This window comes from Jaculus jaculus, chromosome 17 (genome assembly GCF_020740685.1).
Source record: "Jaculus jaculus isolate mJacJac1 chromosome 17, mJacJac1.mat.Y.cur, whole genome shotgun sequence".
Taxonomy (NCBI): domain Eukaryota; kingdom Metazoa; phylum Chordata; class Mammalia; order Rodentia; family Dipodidae; genus Jaculus; species Jaculus jaculus.
Genome location: NC_059118.1, coordinates 68,184,330 through 68,204,429, shown reverse-complemented (window position 1 = coordinate 68,204,429; position 20,100 = coordinate 68,184,330). Strand labels below are relative to the sequence as shown.

At 41.6% G+C, this 20,100-nt stretch overlaps 1 protein-coding gene across 2 annotated transcripts in view; it reads right to left on the bottom strand.

Moving 5' to 3' along the window:
* Positions 1–20,100, bottom strand: part of Gmds (GDP-mannose 4,6-dehydratase) — a 572,898-nt gene that overhangs the window by 90,095 nt on the left and 462,703 nt on the right. Inside the window, exon 9 of one of the 2 annotated variants that reach the window (XM_045136338.1) lies at positions 17,433–17,529. The exons of the other annotated variant lie outside the window; for it this stretch is intronic. Coding sequence (XP_044992273.1) covers positions 17,433–17,529 — 97 coding nt within the window. The remainder of the gene's footprint in view (positions 1–17,432; positions 17,530–20,100) is intronic. 2 annotated transcript variants of the gene reach the window in all.

Genomic DNA, 20,100 nt, shown 5'->3' with positions numbered 1-20,100 from the left:
AGATGCTCAGTGGCCACCTGCTCTGCACCTGGTATGAGGTAAGTCTGCAGAGGTGCAGCCCATCAGGGACATGTGGCACAGCAGATGGGCTCCACAGTAAGCAGCTAAAATATCTGCACAGACATTCTAGGAACCCTTGAAAATTCTCCTTAGTGGACACCCCTTGAACATGGAGCTCCACAGAATGAGGAAGTAAGGCTGTCTAGGCATCAAACTTGCCCTTCTACAGTTTGACTACTGGTTTAGCTTTAACTGATAAGTTATCTAGTGATGCACAGTGAGGTCCAATGTGCAGACCCTGTAAGGCACTGTCCCACAGAGAAGGGAACAACATGAAGCTCGCCCAAAGCAGCTATGTGAGCTTGTAGAGGGTTTAATTACAACCATGTCAAGGAGCTGACCACACATCAGAAACAACACAAGTAAGAGTCTGCATTAGCCAAAGTACACAATTACAAAACAAAACTGTCCATGAAGAATCTTCCAAACCAAGCATAATCTTGAGCTTGGAAGAAGTGAAGACTCATCACCAGTAGACATACAAAATCGAATTCTTGACCCAGTCAATTTTTTTTTTAATTATTTATTTGAGAGCAACAGACAGAGAGAGAAAGGGGCAGGTATATAGAGAGAATGGGCGCACCAGGACCCCCAGCCACTGCAAATGAACTCCAGATGCGTGCACCCCGTTGTGCATCTGGCTAACATGGGTCCTGGAAATGGAGCCTCTAATTGGTGTCCTTAGGCTTCATAGGCAAGCGCTTAACCACAAAGCCATTTCTCCAGCCCGACCCAATCTATTTTTGTCTGACTCTCAATAAGGTTAATGAAACTAAGAAGGCTCAAGAACAACTGAACTCTCTGCATTACTTCCACTGCTGATCAATGCATAGCCCCGCTGCAACTGTGCATTTGGCCTTGAAGCCAGTCATTCAGGGTTCTGCAGAGCTGTGTACCAGAGACCACTGCCCAAATGGAACACTGATGAGCCATGGGAAGGGAGTCCAAGACACCAGCCCAGGAACTACAAACCAAGGTTCTACCCTTTACAAAACATGACTCTGCTTACGGCCATGGTGCCTGGGGAGAAATGGGTCTTGGGATCTAAGGACTTCTGGGCAACTTTGAGAATTGCATCTCCTATGGCTCTGACTTCTAAGTGACAGTGAGTGGGGCATGGTGGCACATACCTTAATCCCAACACTCAGGAGGCCAAGGGAGGAGGATCACTGTGAATTCAAGGCCAGCCTGGGCTAGAGTGAGACCCTGCCTTGGGGGGAAAAATGGAAACATACTGATTGGAAATAAGTGGAGAAACCCCATTTTGCCATTGTTCACATTAAATTTGTTGTGTATGTGCCCTGTGGTGTTGGGGTGTTCTGCACTTTTTTACACATGGCTAAGTTTCAGCATGGTTTGTAGAGCTATCTTACCTCTATGTAATCAGTCTGTCTATCTGAGGCTCAAGGTTGCCTGGGTACCTCCTTTCTTGTTCCAAAACTGACTTGGGAAAGGTTTGGAAAGCCATCTTTTAGTCCCTGCTGGTGTCATGGGATGAACTGGGTGGAAGGGCTACTTACACGACACAGAAAATGCCTCTGTGAGAATTTATGGTGGACATAATCCTGTTTGCTACAAGCTGTGCTCATAGTCACCAGTAGAACATGCTCTCGTGTTATCTCAGCCTCTCCTCAGCTTTAACTAATGTCCGACACATGCCTCTGTTTATGATTCTATGACAGTGACATCTCTAATCCTCCTCAACACCTGGAAACAGACTCCAGGATAAAGAGAGGAAAATACAATAGAGGTTTGTTGCTTAACAGCAGATATAGACAATGGTGGATAATTTAGTCAGATTAATACAGACTCCTTTGAGGAGTTCTTTTCTTTGATAGTAATTACGTCAGTTAGCAGTAAAATGGTATCTTTGATCATATGGTCTCAACTCATTTCACAAACACTAATTTAACCTCTCACTACTTTGGTGAAGTTTAGCATTATCACCCTTTGTTTAGCTGATGGGGAAGCTGCACTTATGCATAAAGATAGAGGTGTCAAAAATTAAGTGTAGAACTTTCCAATCTGCCTTCTATGCTAACCTTTAGTTATTGTGTTTTCCCTCAGATGAAAAAACCTACATTATCACCAATAAGTTACATAAATAATAGTAGATATAAAAACTACATTTCTAACATATCCTCCTAGCTGAACTTAACATAAGATGTATAACAAACTCATTCTACCTGCAAAAAATGAGGGTTTCAGACACAAAGTAAAATTGAAAAAAATATAAAGATAAAGAAAACAAGATTAACTTCTTTAGAAAAAAGAAAGGAAGAGAAGGAAATAATATTTCTAGTAAGCAATAGTTTAAGTCTGGATTTTTGCAGGGATCTGTGGAGTCAGTACATGAATAGAATTAAGGTGGGGGGGTGGAGGGAACAGAAAGAGCAGCGTGAATCAGAAGGGCTGACAAATGTCCATTAGTGACTGTGGACACAGAGCAGGCATGCAAAGCTGCTTCCACTGTAGAAAACTGAAAGCCAAGGCCATATATCTATACTTATCTGAAGCATAATTCTATGACTACAGATTGTGGAGAACCTAGTCACTGATGTGAGGCTAAACTGTGGTAGACTTACTATAAGCACCCTCAACAGGCAAGCAACTAACTGTACTATGTTTTCTAGATAAACTGAAATGACGGGGTAAGCATTAGCCTTTTAATAAATGGGTTAAGTGAAATACTCCCTCAGCCATGGCTTTCCTCATGGGCTGGAATGTCCTAGTTTTCCACTGTGTTGTCTTTTCACCTCCTTTCTGGAGTCACTTGGTGGTTGCTCAGCACCACATGTGACAGCTGGGCACAAGCCCTGGCTGCTCCCAGCACCTACCACCAGCCCACGCTGGGATCCAGGGCTTGGGCCGTTTGTTCAGTGTCTCCTCCCTGTGGCTGCCTCCCACTGCCCTCATCGCCAGCTGAAAGAAGAGACAAAGCTTTGCATTAGGAGGCATCCCACCTTTGGGACAAGTGGGAGGCACTGACTCATGAAGACAGGATTTCATCTCAATAGAAAAGCAGGACTGGATCAGTGGACTCCCTGCATCCTGCACTTAAGCGCATTCACACACAGGCTACATTTTACAGAGGGGCAAACTGCATGAAAGTGACTTCTTTCCCATCTCAGTGTGGTGGCATGGAGCACAAGCAACTCAAAAGGAAAATTAATAGCTGTTCTGACTCATCTTTTCCCACCATTCATCTGATCCAGTGGCCACATGAGAGGTTTTTTTAATGCCCTCACTATAAATTAATATTTTTAGTAAAATAGATATTCATGCTCAACCAGGCTATTTCTCTTCATGTGGGCAATATAATATTAAAGAAAATTATGTTAGGAAGTTTATCTAAAGTCTATACCAGTTTGTGAGGCCAAACTGCTAACCAAAATGGGTATATACAGGCTTCACTAGGAAAATCTCTGTGGCCCAACATTTACTTCAGAAATTAAAAGAAATTGCTGTTCAAAATGGTTAGTATTTCCTTACACAAACATGCTCATTTTTAAAAAAAACAGAAGGGAAACAGAGACTCTACAGAAGGAAAAGAAGTAGTGGCATGTTAGCAGGTGTCTGGTAGATTTTGGCTCCACAGCAACAATACTCGGCACAGCTGCCATTTCCTGATTAATTCTTATTTCTCACTGTTCCATTAAGAAAGCCTAAGAGACAGAACAGCAGAAGCAAGTGTGCAGTAGATGAGGCTCAAAGCACTGAGTGTCTCTTATATGTTATACAGTTTCAGAGAGGGTACAAGAGAGACAGAAATGGCCAATGCTAGAAGGCTCTGTTTGGCCAAATGGGCTTTCTTTGTTTAGAGAAGCCATGTTAGGATGCCTTTTGTACATGTAGTGTCATTGGTACAGTACCAATAATATCTGTCTCAAACACAAGTATTTAAGACATAATCACATTATCAGATTGTTCAAAAGTGTCCACAGCATGCTGTGGGAGCCAGAGGTTTGTTGCTCTGCCGGGCTGGAAGGCAGGATTGCTGTGCTGTTGCTGACAGTAGCACTTCCTATGATGAGCAGCCAGAAATCACCTCTGGTGTGTTGGGCTTGTATGAGATGGTTGAGATAAATTAAAAAGAAAAGTTCAGAAACAGACACGGGGAAACAGTACATATGAAGGTCAGAGTTTCAGAAGAGATGGAGAAAAATGAAGGGCCCATCAGCAAAAACCCTAAAAGAGAAGGGTAGAAAATAAAAGAATTACAGAAAGGGGTGACAGAGAAACAGGAATAGAAATGGAGTAAGGCCATTTTAATGGTTGGATAGATACATGTAAGCTGTAAGTTGACAGCTTAATAATCATCTTCTAAAGAATTTCAAATAGAAAGAAAATTAGGAAATTTATTTTTTATTTCTGCTGTTTAGAATTTAACTATAGTTTAATATAATAGCTTGAGCCATTTTGGTGATACCAGAGCTGGTTGGACACCATGAGAATGGATCTTTGGTAATGTGTACACATTCATTCATCCTGTACAACCTGCCAGTGACCTCAAGGCTGTCACTGTCATCCTGAACTCCAGGCTCCCAGGTGGAAATGACACATCACAATGCAGTGTGGTAAGTGCACCACAGAGGCGAAGTTGAGTTTTCCTGAGGTAAGAGCATGCTTCATCAAGGGGATGACATCTGTATAGTTCCTTAAAACTAACAAGGCACCCATTTCTACAATGTATCCACTGAGGTTGGTGAGAAAGTATCCATTATTATCATTATTATGCTACATTTATGGGAAAAACAGAAGGCCAAGAGATTTAAAGAAGAGATACAAAAAATCTGAAAGCCGGGAAGAAAGGTATTGGGGCTTCTTTATTCTGTGTTTGTAATGCAAGCCCCCAAATCACACTGAAATTATCACTGTACTTTCCTTAAACAGAATTCCAGCAATAACTGGGGTTATTAGTACCTTGTACTTGTTCTAAACTATAACTGATTTAGAACCAAATATGTCTTATTGAATTATCTCAGGGATAACCTAACATAGTTCCCAAAGTTTCAACAGCTGGCTTAAGATGATGATGTTAGGGATAGTTTGTATCGTCTATTTTCAAAACAGAATGGAAACAACCTGAATTCAAAATGTACAGTGTCTTTCTAATGCTATTAAGACATTCTTTAACACAGAATCAAATTCCTTCTCAACAAAATCCCTATAAAATAGAAAAACTTTTCATTATAATGTTGAAAAATTTGTAAAAAAAAAAACCAACAAAAAAACCTCAATATCTTTAGCATGCTCTTTTTTGAACTGTTTATGATACAGGTTTCTCTTATGCAAGTAAGGTCCTCTCCCCTCTGCCTTGTCATCACTAAAGCAATTGGAAACTATGTAAGAATCTGTCTCAAACACAACTGTTTAACTAACTTAATAGAGCAAGTGAGGTGACACCTCCCTGGATTCCAGCAATGTGGGTGATGGGCAGACAGCAGCTATTAAAAGACAATTTGGTAGTCTCAGAAAGAAGCATGACTATGTGAAATTTAAGCAGTAGCAAGAAAAGAAAAGAGAAGAAAAAAGGTTAATGGAAAGGAAACAAAATACAGGAAGAGAAGGCAAAACTGAAGGGGAGGAGCAGCTTGAGGGCCAGAGGTACTTGCTGGAGGCCCCAGGCAGGAAGGCAGGCAAGGGTGTGGTGACTTGGAGATGCCAGCATCATTTTTCTGGGTTCCTGTGGCCATAATTCATCTAGAGGTACATTCCCACAGCTCTATTGCATGACTAAAGCAGCCTTATTTCCATCTGCTTCCAAACATTTTACACAGACTCACTTTCAATCCCCATTCATTAATAGTCTGGCTAGCACCTTAGCAGGTTTCTCCTCCAGTTTTAGGAAGCTCTGCCACCATCTATGTATATGCCAGTGTTGTATCAATTTGGACATTATGAAGCGACCAGTGGATGAACCAGTGTCCTTTCTCTCTTTTAAGTGATTAGTGACAGGTTTTCTAAACAACCACTAGCAATAGTTCAAGCAATTGACTAGCTTATTTGGCCAGCAGAAATCTCTTAGGCCTTAACAGGAATGTGGCCTTGTCAATACTTTGACTTTCGCTTGGTGGCACCCAGTTAGGACTTCTGGCCTTCAGAATGAAAGATGATAAATACAGAAGTTTATGCAGCTGAAGGTAAAAGTTTGTGATGCTTTGCTCAAGCGGCAATAGGAGACTAAGCCAGATTTTAGACTATGGACAGGAGATCCTGCAAATGCCATGCAACAAGCACAGGCAGGTGCTTGTAGGAAGATTTGTGAGCAATGAGTTAGGGAGGCAGTTCAAGGTGAATATAAATGACAAACTGCCTTCTTCTGTGTAGCTTCACTCTTCCCTGCTGGGGACACTAAGGTTCTAGAGCAGCCACAGAACACACTGAAGCTCAGTGCTGCTCATAGGAGCATATGGCTTAGGCAGAATCAAGAGTTACCACGCCAACACATCCCTGCCTTCCACTATGACCCTGATGTCTACCGCTAGCACCGAGCTAGTAGGACTAAGCAGCCATTTTGCTACATGAAGTTGTTTAGGTATGAAGCAAGAAATCAGATACAAGACATTCTAGGAATTGCAGAGCCCCAGTCTCCTTCTAGAAGGTATCCTTGATAACAAAAGATTTTATGTTAGTAAATCATGAGGATAATTAATAACAAAAAAACTAATGAAAATAGCAATACACAGCACAGAGAAGCTTGAAGAGCCCTTTCATCTTTTAGGATTCCAGTTTATTCTCATCCTACTTCTAGGCTATGCTACCTGCAGCTGGGTGTCTATTTGCCTCTGGAACTCAGTTTGCCTGGACTGGACTATAGCCACCTAGTGAAAATTCGGTCTAGCCCCTGAAATACCAAATTAACCTGAAGGCAGAGGGGAATTACCCAGGCAGGGAGTAAGTTTCATGCAGCCTTAAGGCTCTGGGATAATTACCAATGCTTCATTTATGAATTTTCTTTTCTTTTCTTTTTTTTTTTTTTTCGAGGTAGGGTCTCACTCTATCCCAGGCTGACCTATAATTCACTATGCAGTCTCAGGTTGGCCTAAAACACCTGGTGACCTCCTACCTCTGCCTCCCAAGTGCTGGGATAAAGACGTGCACCACCACACCCAGCTGGCCATTTATGAATTCTTAACCCAAATTTTTCAAAATGCATGTCTTAGACTTAGCTCCTGGAATTCATGATTGGTCTGGCTTTGAGACACCTCCCTATGCATGGTTCTCCCCTGCCTTCCTGAAGTGTTCTTTTGGGGAGCCCATCTCATGCTTCTCACTCTTGCCTCTTATACATCTAGTTCCCAGTTTGACTGCCTTCATCTTCTTCCGGTGTCCAGTCCAGTCTGCCTCCTTACTATGTCTCTGTGGATATCTTCAATGCCTGCTGAGTGCTCTGATACCTCCGACTCGAGCCTTCCATACTCCTATCCACCTCTGCTCACACTCTCTCCCATTAGCCACTGTCCAGTCTCATCACTGATGAACTGCTTTTCTTGCCTCTAACAAACCTATGTCAGAGAAACACTTGTTCTGCCTTCTTAGGAGCTCCACAACCCCTTGTCATTTGGTTGAGTCTCTATTAGACAAGGACCTTAGCACATTCATTTTAAATTTCTAGCTGTTAGAGATAGGCTAGTTTCCATGGTAGGAATGGAATCAAGACTTTATTTTTTAACCACTGTCTGTCTAAATAGTCATGTATTTCTAAGAAACTGAAGGTAAATCAGAATGGTATTTTAAATGTTACCACAGTGAACGCAGAACCTACAGAATTTATGGAATGAATACTAAAACCTGAAGAATATTTACTCCCTATGCCCTACTCATGTGCTAGTCTGATATTCTGACACTAAGTTTTCACGAAGCACATTTCACTTATCCAGGAGGCCAGAAGTTTATGCCAGCATGACACATGTACAAATGATCATGCTATCAAGGCAATACTTATCCCTGAGTGAAGATGAAAGGAACTCCACATTAAATACCCTATCTGTAGGCAGAGCAGAGCTACAATAGGGAGTAAAACCATCAGCTAGCTATAGGTGTCTCACTTTGGAGGTTTATGGCAAAAGCAGCCAGGTGGCATCTCAACCTTGCTAGTAGTTGTTAAGTGAATGAAGAAACCAGTCTGGCCTGAGCCACAGGTGTAAGAGTGAGGCAAGAGAAGACATGTAGAGTAAAAGCAGGGTGGAGCCCAGAGGAGATATACAAGCTACACCTCAGTACCCAGAGGAGATATGCAAGCTACATGTCAGTACCCAGAGGAAATATAGGGGCTACACCTCAGTACCCAGAGGAGATATATAAGCTACAGCTCTGTAACCAGAGGAGATATACAAACTATAGCTCAGTACCCAGAGGAGATTTACAAGGTACATCTCAGTACCCAGAGGAGATATACGGGCTACACCTCAGTACCCAGAGGAGATATGCAAGCTACATGTCAGTACCCAGAGGAGATTTACAAGGTACATCTCAGTACCCAGAGGAAATATACAGGCTACACCTCAGTACCCAGAGGAGATATACAGGCTACATGTCAGTACCCAGAGGAGATATACGGGCTACACCTCAGTACCCAGAGGAGATATACAGGCTACATGTCAGTACCCAGAGGAGATATACGGGCTACACCTCAGCACCCAGAGGAGATATACAGGCTACATGTCAGTACCCAGAGGAGATATACGGGCTACACCTCAGTACCCAGAGGAAATATACGGGCTACACCTCAGTACCCAGAGGAGATATACAGGCTACATGTCAGTACCCAGAGGAGATATACGGGCTACACCTCAGTACCCAGAGGAAATATACGGGCTACACCTCAGTACCTAGAGGAGATATACAGGCTACATGTCAGTACCCAGAGGAGATATACAAGCTACATGTCAGTACCCAGAGGAGATATGCAAGCTACATGTCAGTACCCAGAGGAGATATACAAGCTACATGTCAGTACCCAGAGGAGATATGCAAGCTACATGTCAGTACCCAGAGGAAATATAGGGGCTACACCTCAGTACCCAGAGGAGATATACAAGCTGCACCTCAATACCCAGAGGAGATAGACATACTACATTTCAGTACCCAAAGGAGATATACAAATTACATCTCAGTACCCAGAGGAGATATACAAGCTACAGCTAAGTACCCAGAGGAGATATACAGGCTACATCTCAGTACCCAGAGGAGATATACAAGGTACATCTCAGTACCCCAGAGGAATTATATGAACTACATCTCTGTACCCAGAGGAGATATACAAATTACATCTCAGTACCCAGAGGAGATATACAGGCTACACCTCAGTACCCTGTGGAGATATATAAGCTACAGCTCTGTAACCAGAGGAGATATACAAACTATAGCTCAGTACCCAGAGGAGATTTACAAGGTACATCTCAGTACCCCAGAGGAATTATATAAACTACATCTCTGTACCCAGAGGAGGTATACAAATTACATTTCAGTGCCCAGAGGAGATATACAAATTATATCTCAGTACCCAGAGGAGATATACAGGCTACATGTCTGTACCCAGAACAATTTATAGCCAGACAGCAACTATGTTCAAGTAATATGTGCTAAGAAGAAAATTACATTTTATATAAGATAATTAACCTGTGGGAGTGTATGGCAGATAGGGTAAAGGAAGAAAATTAGACAGTAATCATTATAAAACCTCCATGAATAAATATTTTTGATGTAATCATTCTAGAAGGTAAATATGACTTGTGGTACAGGAAGAATACTGTTGATTTCTAAAAAATATTTTTATTTATTTTAGAGACAGACACAGAAAGAGAAAACAGCAGATAGAGAAAAAATGAGCACTCCAGGACCTCCAGCCACTAACAAACAAATGCCAGATGCATGTGCCATCTTGTGTATGTGGCTTACTTGGGTACTGGGGAATCAAACCTGGGTCCTTAGGCTTTACAGTCAAGTACCTTAACCACTAAAAGCCATTTCTTCAGCCTGAATACTGTTGATTAAAAAAAAATCAGCAAATAGAGATTTATTCTTCTGGAGTACTGCATAATGTGTGTGTATTCACAATATGAGTGTAGGCATCTGTGTGCTATGGCTCACCTGTGGAGGTCAGGGGACTTCAGATGTTGATTCTTACCTTTTACCTTGCTTGAGGCAGAGTTTTTCATTTCATTTTTCACCACTGCATTCTCTAGCTTGTAGAGATTCCAAGTGATTCTCCTGTCTTTACTCCCTTCTTGCTCTACATACACTGGGATTACAGACTCAGGCTCTACAGCTTCTGACTTTTATGTGGGTTTTAGGGATCTTAGCTCAGATGCTCACACTTGCTCAGCAAGACTTCACTCACTGACCAATCTCCCAAATTCAGGATTTTTTTTTAAATCAGAATACTGGCCAGGATAGAGATAAAAATGCAAGTGATCATGTTGGTGACATATGTATATCTCATAAGTAATACAATACTTTGTGTAACCCGCATGTTATAGTACATATGAAGTGTTCTACAAAAGATTTATGTATGGAAGGCTTTGTCCTTCACTGGTATATTCAATCACTGAAAGTTGACTAGATCCTAAACTCTCTGATTTAATCAATGCATTAATCAACTGATGGATAAATATGATACTGTTATTGGGAGATGGGGCCTATTTGGGGAAATGGGTCATTGGCCATATATCCTAGAGAGATATACCTGTTCTCAGCTCCTTCAAGGTCTCCCTTCTTCCCCATCTCCATGTTGTCTGTGGTAAATGGTTCATTTCTAGCTAGCCTCTCCAGTGGTGAGCGGTTCTACTGTAGCTAGCCTTTCTTGTGGTAAGCGGTTTGACTGTAGCTTGCCTCTCCTGTGGTGAGTGGTTTGACTGTAGTTTGTCTCTCCTGTGGTGAGTGGTTTGACTGTAGCTTGCCTCTTCTGTGGTGAGTGGTTTGACTGTAGCTAGCCTCTCCTGTGGTAAGTGGTTCTACTGTAACTTGTTTCTCCTGTGGTCAGTGATTCTACTCTAGCTGGCCTATCCTGTGGCGAGTGGTTTGACTGTAGCTTGTTTCTCCTGTGGTGAGCGGTACTACTCCAGCTAGCCTCTCCTGTGATGAGGGGTTCTACTGCAACTTGCCTCTCCTGCCAAGATGCTATGCTGTATCAAAAGCCTGGAAAAAACAGAATCAGTCAATCATTGACTGAAACTTCTGAAACCATGACCCAAACTAAATCTCTTCTTCTTTATTTCCCTAGGTAGTGACTATGACAACAAAAAGGGTGACTAATACACTATATCAGAACTAGTTTAAGTAGAAGCTGAGCTCAACTACTAATTGTTCTCCCTACAGAAAGTAGTTGAAGATGCTATAAACAAATTTCTAAGGTTATTGAAAGATATTTGAAGTTATTTTTCAGAGATTAGGAGGTCTATAGTCATATTATAAATACAGACACTTATTATCTGAATAGCTTTTTGGAAAAAGGGGAACAGATTCCCCTGGAATTCCTTTTGGCATAAGTCATGAAAAGTATTGACCTTAATGATACTAGGCAGGTTTAAGGATAAATCAAAAATATTTTTTTAAGTAAGGGAAGATATCTACCTATGTATATAAATTTTTGAGTCTTTAATGATATCATAAGAAATGGCTGTAAAGAAGAAGGTGGGAAAAGCTGAAGGCATTATATATACTCAGTGTACAAGGGGCCCACTGCTGAGGAATGATTGCAGGATTCAGCAGAAATGGTATATGCCCTGAGGGTTTTCAATGTGATCCTATGAAGTATGGAAAATACACAGTGGAATATTTGAGAATCAACTGAAGAGACTGAAATTTAAAGCTCTGTTGGTTAAGTCCTGGGAAGGAAAAGGGCAGGAAAGGGCAATGTGATTAAGGAAGGATATAAAAGATTAGCATGAGAAGCCTAAGAGGGAGGCTTAAAATATATAAACAGTGATTTAGAGATATAAACTATTTATAAAATCAAGCAGTAAGAAGACCAGAGAATGATGCAGAAGGTGGCAGGATGTGACCAGCCACTACTGATAGTACTCCAACCGTAGCACATAGCTGCGAAAGCAGAAGGTGGCAGGATGTGGCCAAAGGAAGGAATGTTTCAGACCCAGCAGCCAGATTTCTTTTATAGACCCAGCTAGCAGTGCTGGAAGAGAGGCACTGGCCCTTAGTCTGGTCTCTCTGCCTCCTGTGGTCCCAGCTCCCTCCAGTCAGAGCAAGGAACAAAGGCAGGCAGTAGTGGAGGGGGCACAAGAGCTTTGAGGTCACAGGATCAGGACCTGAGCGACAGGCTGATCTCCACTTTGGCTGGAGCAAGGGTTAGCACAAGGGGATCTCATTTCCTACCCCAGGAGGCAAGTGTAAGAAGGTGATGAGAACAGCAATGGAGTAGAGAGGACAGTTTCAGGACAAAAGGCCAGCCTGATGAACATAGCAAGAACTTTTTTTTATCCCAGACACTCAGAGGCAGAGCTGAGGGACATTCAGACTGGTCCATATACAAGTTTTCAGATGATGGATCAGATTCCTGAGGTCTGGAAAGTGTTACCTAACATTATTCTAAACAGGGCCATGAGATAGAGCAAGCAATTACAGGCCATTTAACTTAACATCATTTACAAAAAAATATTAGGAAAAGTTTATGGGGGGCATTAGGGGACAACTCAACAAGCACATGGTAATTTGATTAGAAACAGCCCACATGTTTTCACTGGAGAAAGGTGTTGTTTTAACTAGCTCACTGGATTTCTTTGAAGTTTCTGCTTTCTTAGGTCTAGATTTTAACCCAAATATCAGTAGAGACTAGGAGTAAGTGTAAGGTATCTAAGTAAATGAAACAAAAGCCAATTATAAGTAAAGACATTAGAAATAACAATGAGAAGAAAAATTAATGTTAAAGACTAATGCTATAGCAAGAGAAAAGTGTAAGTAGCAGAGTTTAAGCCATATTTTATGAAAAACATATACTTTTTGTCTGTGAATATTTCCTTTATACTGTGTTAAAGTGGGGAAAATGGCTTTCAATTTGCTTCACTAAAACAAACAAACAAACAACAACAATCATCCCAAGCAGCCACTCTTTCTTGTTAGTAGATTGACCTGACCATCTAATGTGGTTAAAAATTTGGCATAGGAGGATAAATATTTCATGAGTCCCTCCTTTTTAAATTTTCCAAGTTAAAAATTCTCAAAGAAAAAGAAGATATCTCTGTAGATGTTTTATATTAAGTAATAGGTCAATATCAATTTTTCTCATATTTCTTTAATTCCATACCACTGAATAGCTTCCAAGCAATCAGAAAGATATTCTCAAAGTAAAAGAAAAGAAAAGAACAAGCTTTTTTTGTTTGTTTGTTTGTTTAAATGGGCGCTCTGGTTTTGGAAGCTTGATGGCCCTGCTTTTTTCTTCAGTGGCCATTCACACAGTGCCTGGTGCTGCTCCTACTTTTCAGGCTCTCCCCTCCAGGAACTAATGCACTTGTTCATCTACCAGTTTCCTGGGGCCTGTGCCCTTTTGTTTATCACTATATTCCCAATGTCTAGCACAGGGTTGGACATTTCATTAAATAGATAAAGAAGAAATGAAGACAAGTAACAATACTATTTACTGTGTTCAAGCTAACTACTTTTTAATCCTCCACTAATTCTTTGAAAGAGGGTCTATAATTAGTCCCATTTTTAACCATGAGGAAACAAAGGCACTGAGGAGTTGCTCAAGGTCATATTACTAGTAACTGTCAGGGTTTGAACTCCAGCAGTCTGGCCCAAGGACTCACATTTAAGCACAATATTCCCCAGAAATAAATGCACTGTGTAATAACTTTGTGAGTTACCAAATGCATGGAAGGAAGCTATCCACAAGGCAGGTATGTTTTACTCGACTTGGTTTTTCAAGGCTGGGACTGGAACATGGAGATTAGGAGGATTAGGAGCAAGGCAAATACTCGACCACTGAACTACCTCCAGCCCAAGACAGGGGTCTTTAGTGACACAGACACTGAAGCAGCGATATGGCCAGCATCAAATACTAGCACTCAGGGACAATGGGAAGTGTGAAGCTTCATTTCCCAGCAAGTGCCTCTGCATCTGATAGGGACCTTGAGGACCATAGGGCAAGCATTAAATGATGTGGTTCCACTCAGCAATCATTGCAAGTTTGAGCTTTGAATCCAGAATGATGAAAACTTTACAGACTTTTCATGGTGGTATGGAGGCTAGGGTTAAGTAAGGTTCTGTGTCTCAATCAGTGATAAGCATAAGTGTTACCACATGCAAATCTATACCTTGTATCAGTTCATGGCCTCTTGTGTCAGTACCTGGCTCAGCTGAGTAAAGGGCCTTCTGAAGACTAGGCCAAAGGTAATTGAAAAAACAAAACAAAACAAAAACAAACAAACAAGCAACAACAAAACTCCATTACTTCCTTTTGTCTTGCTTTAGGATATTAATGTTCTGAGGACTTGATATATATGGCCTCATTGGGTTTTCAGATTTTATTTAATTTTTTTTCCTTCCTACCTTACTATTTCTTTTTTTGAAAATATTTTATGTTATTTATTTGAGAGAGAAAGAGAGGAAAAGAGGGAGTGTCTGGTCATGTCAGGGTGTCTTGCCACTGCAAATGAACTCCAGAGGCATGAGCCACTTTGTGTGTCTGGCTTTACATAGGTACTAGGAAATTAATTAAACCCAGGCTGGCAGGCTTTGTAAACAAGTACCTTTAACCCCTGAGCCATCTCCGCAGCCTCCCTCCCTCTTTCTTTCTTTCTTTGGTAATTCTGAAACCATTTACCCATAAGAAGATCTAGTTGATACTTTAAAAGAAATATTTCATCTATTTTAGGAGTACTAGGAATTGAATCCAGGGCTTTATGTACACTAGGCAAGTAATCTGCTACTAAGTTACACCTCCAGCCCCAGGTAATGCTTTTGGCTTTGAGAATCTCTGTGTGATGAAAGTCTTGGGGACAGATGACAGAAGGTGATCACAAGAACAAACTGTGATGGAACCTCAGGAACAGTGACACACAGGATAGACTAAGATGCTGAGGATGGGAGGACTGAGTTTAGACACAGGAGAATCCCATGTCTGCTTTTCATGGAGCACTCTCTCAGCATACCTCTGCTCAGGTCTAAGCCAGCCTCAGAGGAACGTGGTACTTGCAGAGAATTACTCTTGTGGCTGCCATGACCCCACTCGGGGCAAGAGTTTGTATAAGATGCAGTCATAAGTTCTGGTCACTTTTCAACAAGAACATTGCTGCCCCCACCCACCAGGCAACTACACAGAAGGCCATCACTTCACATGGATCTAAGTTTCAGGGGACTTTGCTGTTTTGAGGAATGGGGTTAAAAGTTTAGTTTCACTATAAAAGGAAAGCATGTCAGTAGGGTGAAATGTGGTGAATGAAGCGAACACAGCCTTGAGTCCCAGGGCGATGAAACACAGCTCCAGATCCATAACCAGGCAGTAGAAGTAACCTAGGGGAGAGCTAGACGGAAGCGGGAAAGCTGGCATATGAAACCAGACACCTCTCCTATGTTCCAACAATGCTGCTGTCAGCAGAGTTGCAGAACAGGTATGATGATAGAATTGAATGCACAAAGGAATGGGAGGGGAAGAGATGCAGTGGGGCAGGAAAGGGGGTCATGGGGATTCAAGAGCAGTCTTGTTAGTCAAGGGTCCTTTTCCTGCTCTACAAATTCTTTTGTTCTCAGTCCTTATCGATCTCACACCTTGCCTAAGTGTGAATGACAGACAAGCCATTCTTAATGACTTCCTAGCTTTTGAAACTATTCTGGAGTCAGAGAAAGAACCAAGTTTAAGCTGTTTTAAGAACACAGGTTTCTGTTGGCAAGGTAAAGTTTCCACTCTGAAGTAATCATTTTTGTTTGTAAGCAGAGAAACAAATTTGTTCCTAAATGTGATTTGTGTAGTGTTTCGGACAAACGATGCTCTTGCAGCCTCTCCTCAGGCTAGTGGAACAAGAGGCTGGGGCTCTAGACAGAGGTCCTTGAGGTGTCCCAGCTGTGGACTGACATCTTCCTCCCCCACAGACAGGCACATCCTCTCCTAGGCACACCCACTTACATTAGCACAGAGAACAATGTTCCCTGTGTAGAAGCCTGACCACGCCCGGCGGGGACAATGCAGGACCGCAGAGCATACCTCTCCCAAGCTCTGCTCACTTCCTTTGCTGTGGGTTTCCTCTTGTGCACTAAACACAGCCTTTCCTTCAGTTTGAAACACATTTGAAAGGGAGTTGGTGACCACACATTCTCAATCTCTCTTTATTGGATTTTTCTAGCCTCTGAAAGTTGTGTGACAGGCAGGAATTTGGTTCAAAACATAAGAGAAATAGGTTTTAGTCAATATGTACTTCCTTAGGCAACCATCACATCCAACTTTTTTTTTTTTTTTCCTGAGACAGGATCTTTATTATTAAGGTTAGTAAGTTCCTATTAGCCTTAGAAATTTATATTGAACAACTTGAGTTTTGTTACCATAGTGAGAATGGATTGCATCAAGGAATGATATCAAGCTATATATTTTATATAAACATAGAAAAGGAAGATGCTATGTACTGACAAATATACTGTTGATACTAACAACCCAAGGTATTTCTTAAGACAGACACTTCTGTATTTCCACATTTATCTGTTTACCTACTAGTCAGTATTAAGCACATACCTTGTTAGTCTTTTGCTTTTAAAAAAGTTCCTATCTTCAAGGAATTCAGAGTTAGAAAAGGGAGGGTACAGGAAAACAGATGATTATAACAGGACCTATAGTAGAATTAGGTAGTATGCGCAAGGTAGATGCAGAGACATGGAAGAAAGATCAATGGGGGTAGAATATTGGTTAGAAAAGGCTTTATGGACAGGGTAGTGTCTACCTGAGCCTTAAAAACATGTGTGTGAGATCATCTACAACTTCAATGTGCATATGACTTAGTCCATGAATGGGTGAACTTGTGTTTGGGCATGGCTGGCAAGGCTGGTAGAAGGGAGATGGCCATATTCTTCATAGACCCTTTCGGGTCTGGGGCTGAGCAAGGCATATATCCTGAAGGTATCAAGGATCAGCCCTCAGAGCAGACTCATGAGATGAGATTTACCCAAACAATGATCTTCTCTTCTGGAATCATCTACTTCCCTGGGTGTGTTCTACTTTTGTTTTCTTTACAGAGCAATAGATTTTTTGTGGTGATAATGGTATCTCAAAGTTAATTTTCTGTGCTCTGGTTTGTGATGGGCCTGCTGAAAGATGCCAGAAAGTTGTAAGGAGAGCTTTGAAGGTTGGTAGCAGGCATTCCATGAGGGCATTTTCCCAGCCAGCAGGCCAAGTGTGGCCAGGCACTGGGTGGCAAGGGAGTCCTTACCACTTCAGTTGGTCGGTAGTATTTCAGATCCACAGTCACATGCACTTTGCCGGTCTCTTTACATCTGCCCACTTCATTTTCATTCTTTCCTTCCCACCTGCAAAGAAGACAAACAGTCATCTCTGACTGCTTGGAAGCACTTGGCCACGCTGTGCTGCACAGGGTGCTCAACTTTCTTTCCCTGAAGGAGGGAGGAAGCCCATTAGCTTCAGCCACAGGACAGCCCTTCTTCGTTACAGTAATGGTGGCTTTCAAAGCCTTTTCAGATCTGTTTGAAAGGTAGTTTCCCTCTACTTCTTTAAAAGAAAACATTGATGAATTTATAAGTGAGACTTTCGATATAAACAAATTTAGTCAACAAAAGGGAATTGGATTCCCAAGTTTTTTTTTTTGTTTTTTGTTTTTTCGAGGTAGGGTCTCACTCTAGCTCAGGCTGACCTGGAATTCACTATGGAGTCTCAGGATGGCCTCAAACTCATGGCAGTCCTCCTACCTCTGCCTGCCAAGTGCTGGAATTAAAGACGTGTGCCACCCCGTTCGGCTTTTTTTGTATTTCTTTAAAAATTTTTACTGGGCTGGCTTAGTGGTTAAGCGCTTGCCTGTGAAGCCAAGGACCTTGGTTCCAGGCTCAATCCCCCAGGACCCACATTAGCCAGATGCACAAGGGGGCACATGCGTCTGGAGTTCATTGACAGTGGCTGGAGGCCCTGGCGCGCCCATTCTCTATCTGCCTCTTTCTCTGTCTGTCACTCTCAAATAAATAAATAAAAATAAACAAAAAATTTAAAAAAATTATCATCCATCTGCTTGTCTATTTATATCTATTTATTTGTGTGTGTGTGTAAGGGTGTGTTTACCACAGTGTATGTGCTGGGGATCAGAGAACAAGTTTAAGGTGTCTGTGTTCTACCGTCTGTGAGTCAGGGTCTCTTGCTGATACAAGTGGACTGCCAGTCTGCAAACTAGTTGGCCCAAGAAAGCTGGTTTCACCTGGCTCTACCTCCCATTGTCATAGGCACACTGGGATTATAGACACATAGGCCACTTGAGCTGACTTTTTCCCCCAGTCAGCTGGTGCTGGGGAATTGATGCTGGGATGGCAAGCTTTATGATCAAGTTCCTTTAGTCACTGAGGAATACCCCAGCCCTATCTTTCTATGCATTTTACACTCATTCTTCATAGCCAACTATGAATTGTCATTTCCCATCTCCTTTATTCTTCCTTCCTTCTTGACTCTAGAGGTCCTGAGTACAGATAGGTTCCACACATAGCTGCCCAGTCTACCCCAGTGCTCTCCAGCCCCATTAGCAGTGGCCTCATTACTGCATCTCAGATGATTGCTCACTGCCTGCTACAAGGAACAGCAGCAGCAGCTTTTCCCCACGACCTTCTCTAACTAGGCAGGGATGTTACTAGACTGGCCTAGACTGGAGTGTGCCTCACTAAACAACTTTAGCTGCCCGTATATGGATCCCCAAGGGCACACTGCATAGGACACATATGTCCCTCCTTAGGGAAACTCTACTTACGTGCTTCATGATCTCATTTTTCATAAATGAGGCACCTAGAGTTGGGCCTGGTGACATACACCTCTATAATCCCAGCTACTCAGGAGGCTGAGCTAGAAGGGTCTCAAGTTCAAGGCCAATTTGGACAATATATTGACTCCGTTTCAAAGGGAGGTGGAGAGGGAGAGAGAGATTGACTGACTTCTGGTTTAATGGTGACCTTTGAATTTCTATAATCTTATAACCCAAATAACAGAATATAGTGTGTCATTTAAGTACTTTTTACAAGGAAAATTTTTTGGTGAGGAAAGAAAAGAAATGAGTAAATCAGACTTATGTTTCACGTCACTGCTTATTCTCAGAACAAGTTTGCTTTATCAGCTGGAGATGAAGTCTAAGAGCACAGGACAAGTCTGTGCTGCTCAGATTACTCCAAGTGGATCAAAGGCAGGACACCACATTCAGTTCATTTCTTGACTATGTGAGTCACAGGTGCCTTTGAAAGTGAGCATCAAATATTGAAGGTGATACTTTAATGTAAGTTGCACTCTGAAGACACAAATTTGGCCTCACAAACTATATCTAATTAACCATCTGAATAGTCTGTCAAATCACTTGGCTGCAGAAGGGAACTCTTTTCTCTTTGGAAGAATGATGTTCTCTGGCATGCTGAATTTCCCAATAAAAATCAAGGCAGATATGAAAAATGTCTCATGATGCAGAAAGACTAACACAATGTGCTGAACTAATTAAACTTTATAACCAGTTACCACTAATTTTATCTTGATTAACTCAAAAGATGTATTTGTCTTATTTACTAGGTTTAACTTCTTAATATCGAGTACATCAGCTTGACAAGTAATGTCAAGCTGAGAAATTCATAGCAACGGGATCAGAAATAACTATTTGGAAAATCTACCTGGAAATAAGGGATAGATGTTTTGGAGAATGATGATTAATAATGTTCTACAATGAGATGGCCTCTTTTGGATAAAGACCAGCTCTGACATACTTCTGGCAAAGGAGGATAACAGTAATCATACCTTTTGGAAAACAAGTATGTTTGATTCTCAAATTGTTTGAGTGGAATCTTTTCATTGCTTTGGCTTATAGGAAATGTCATTTTTATTTCATAGGCATGTTTTTATTTTTTTCCACA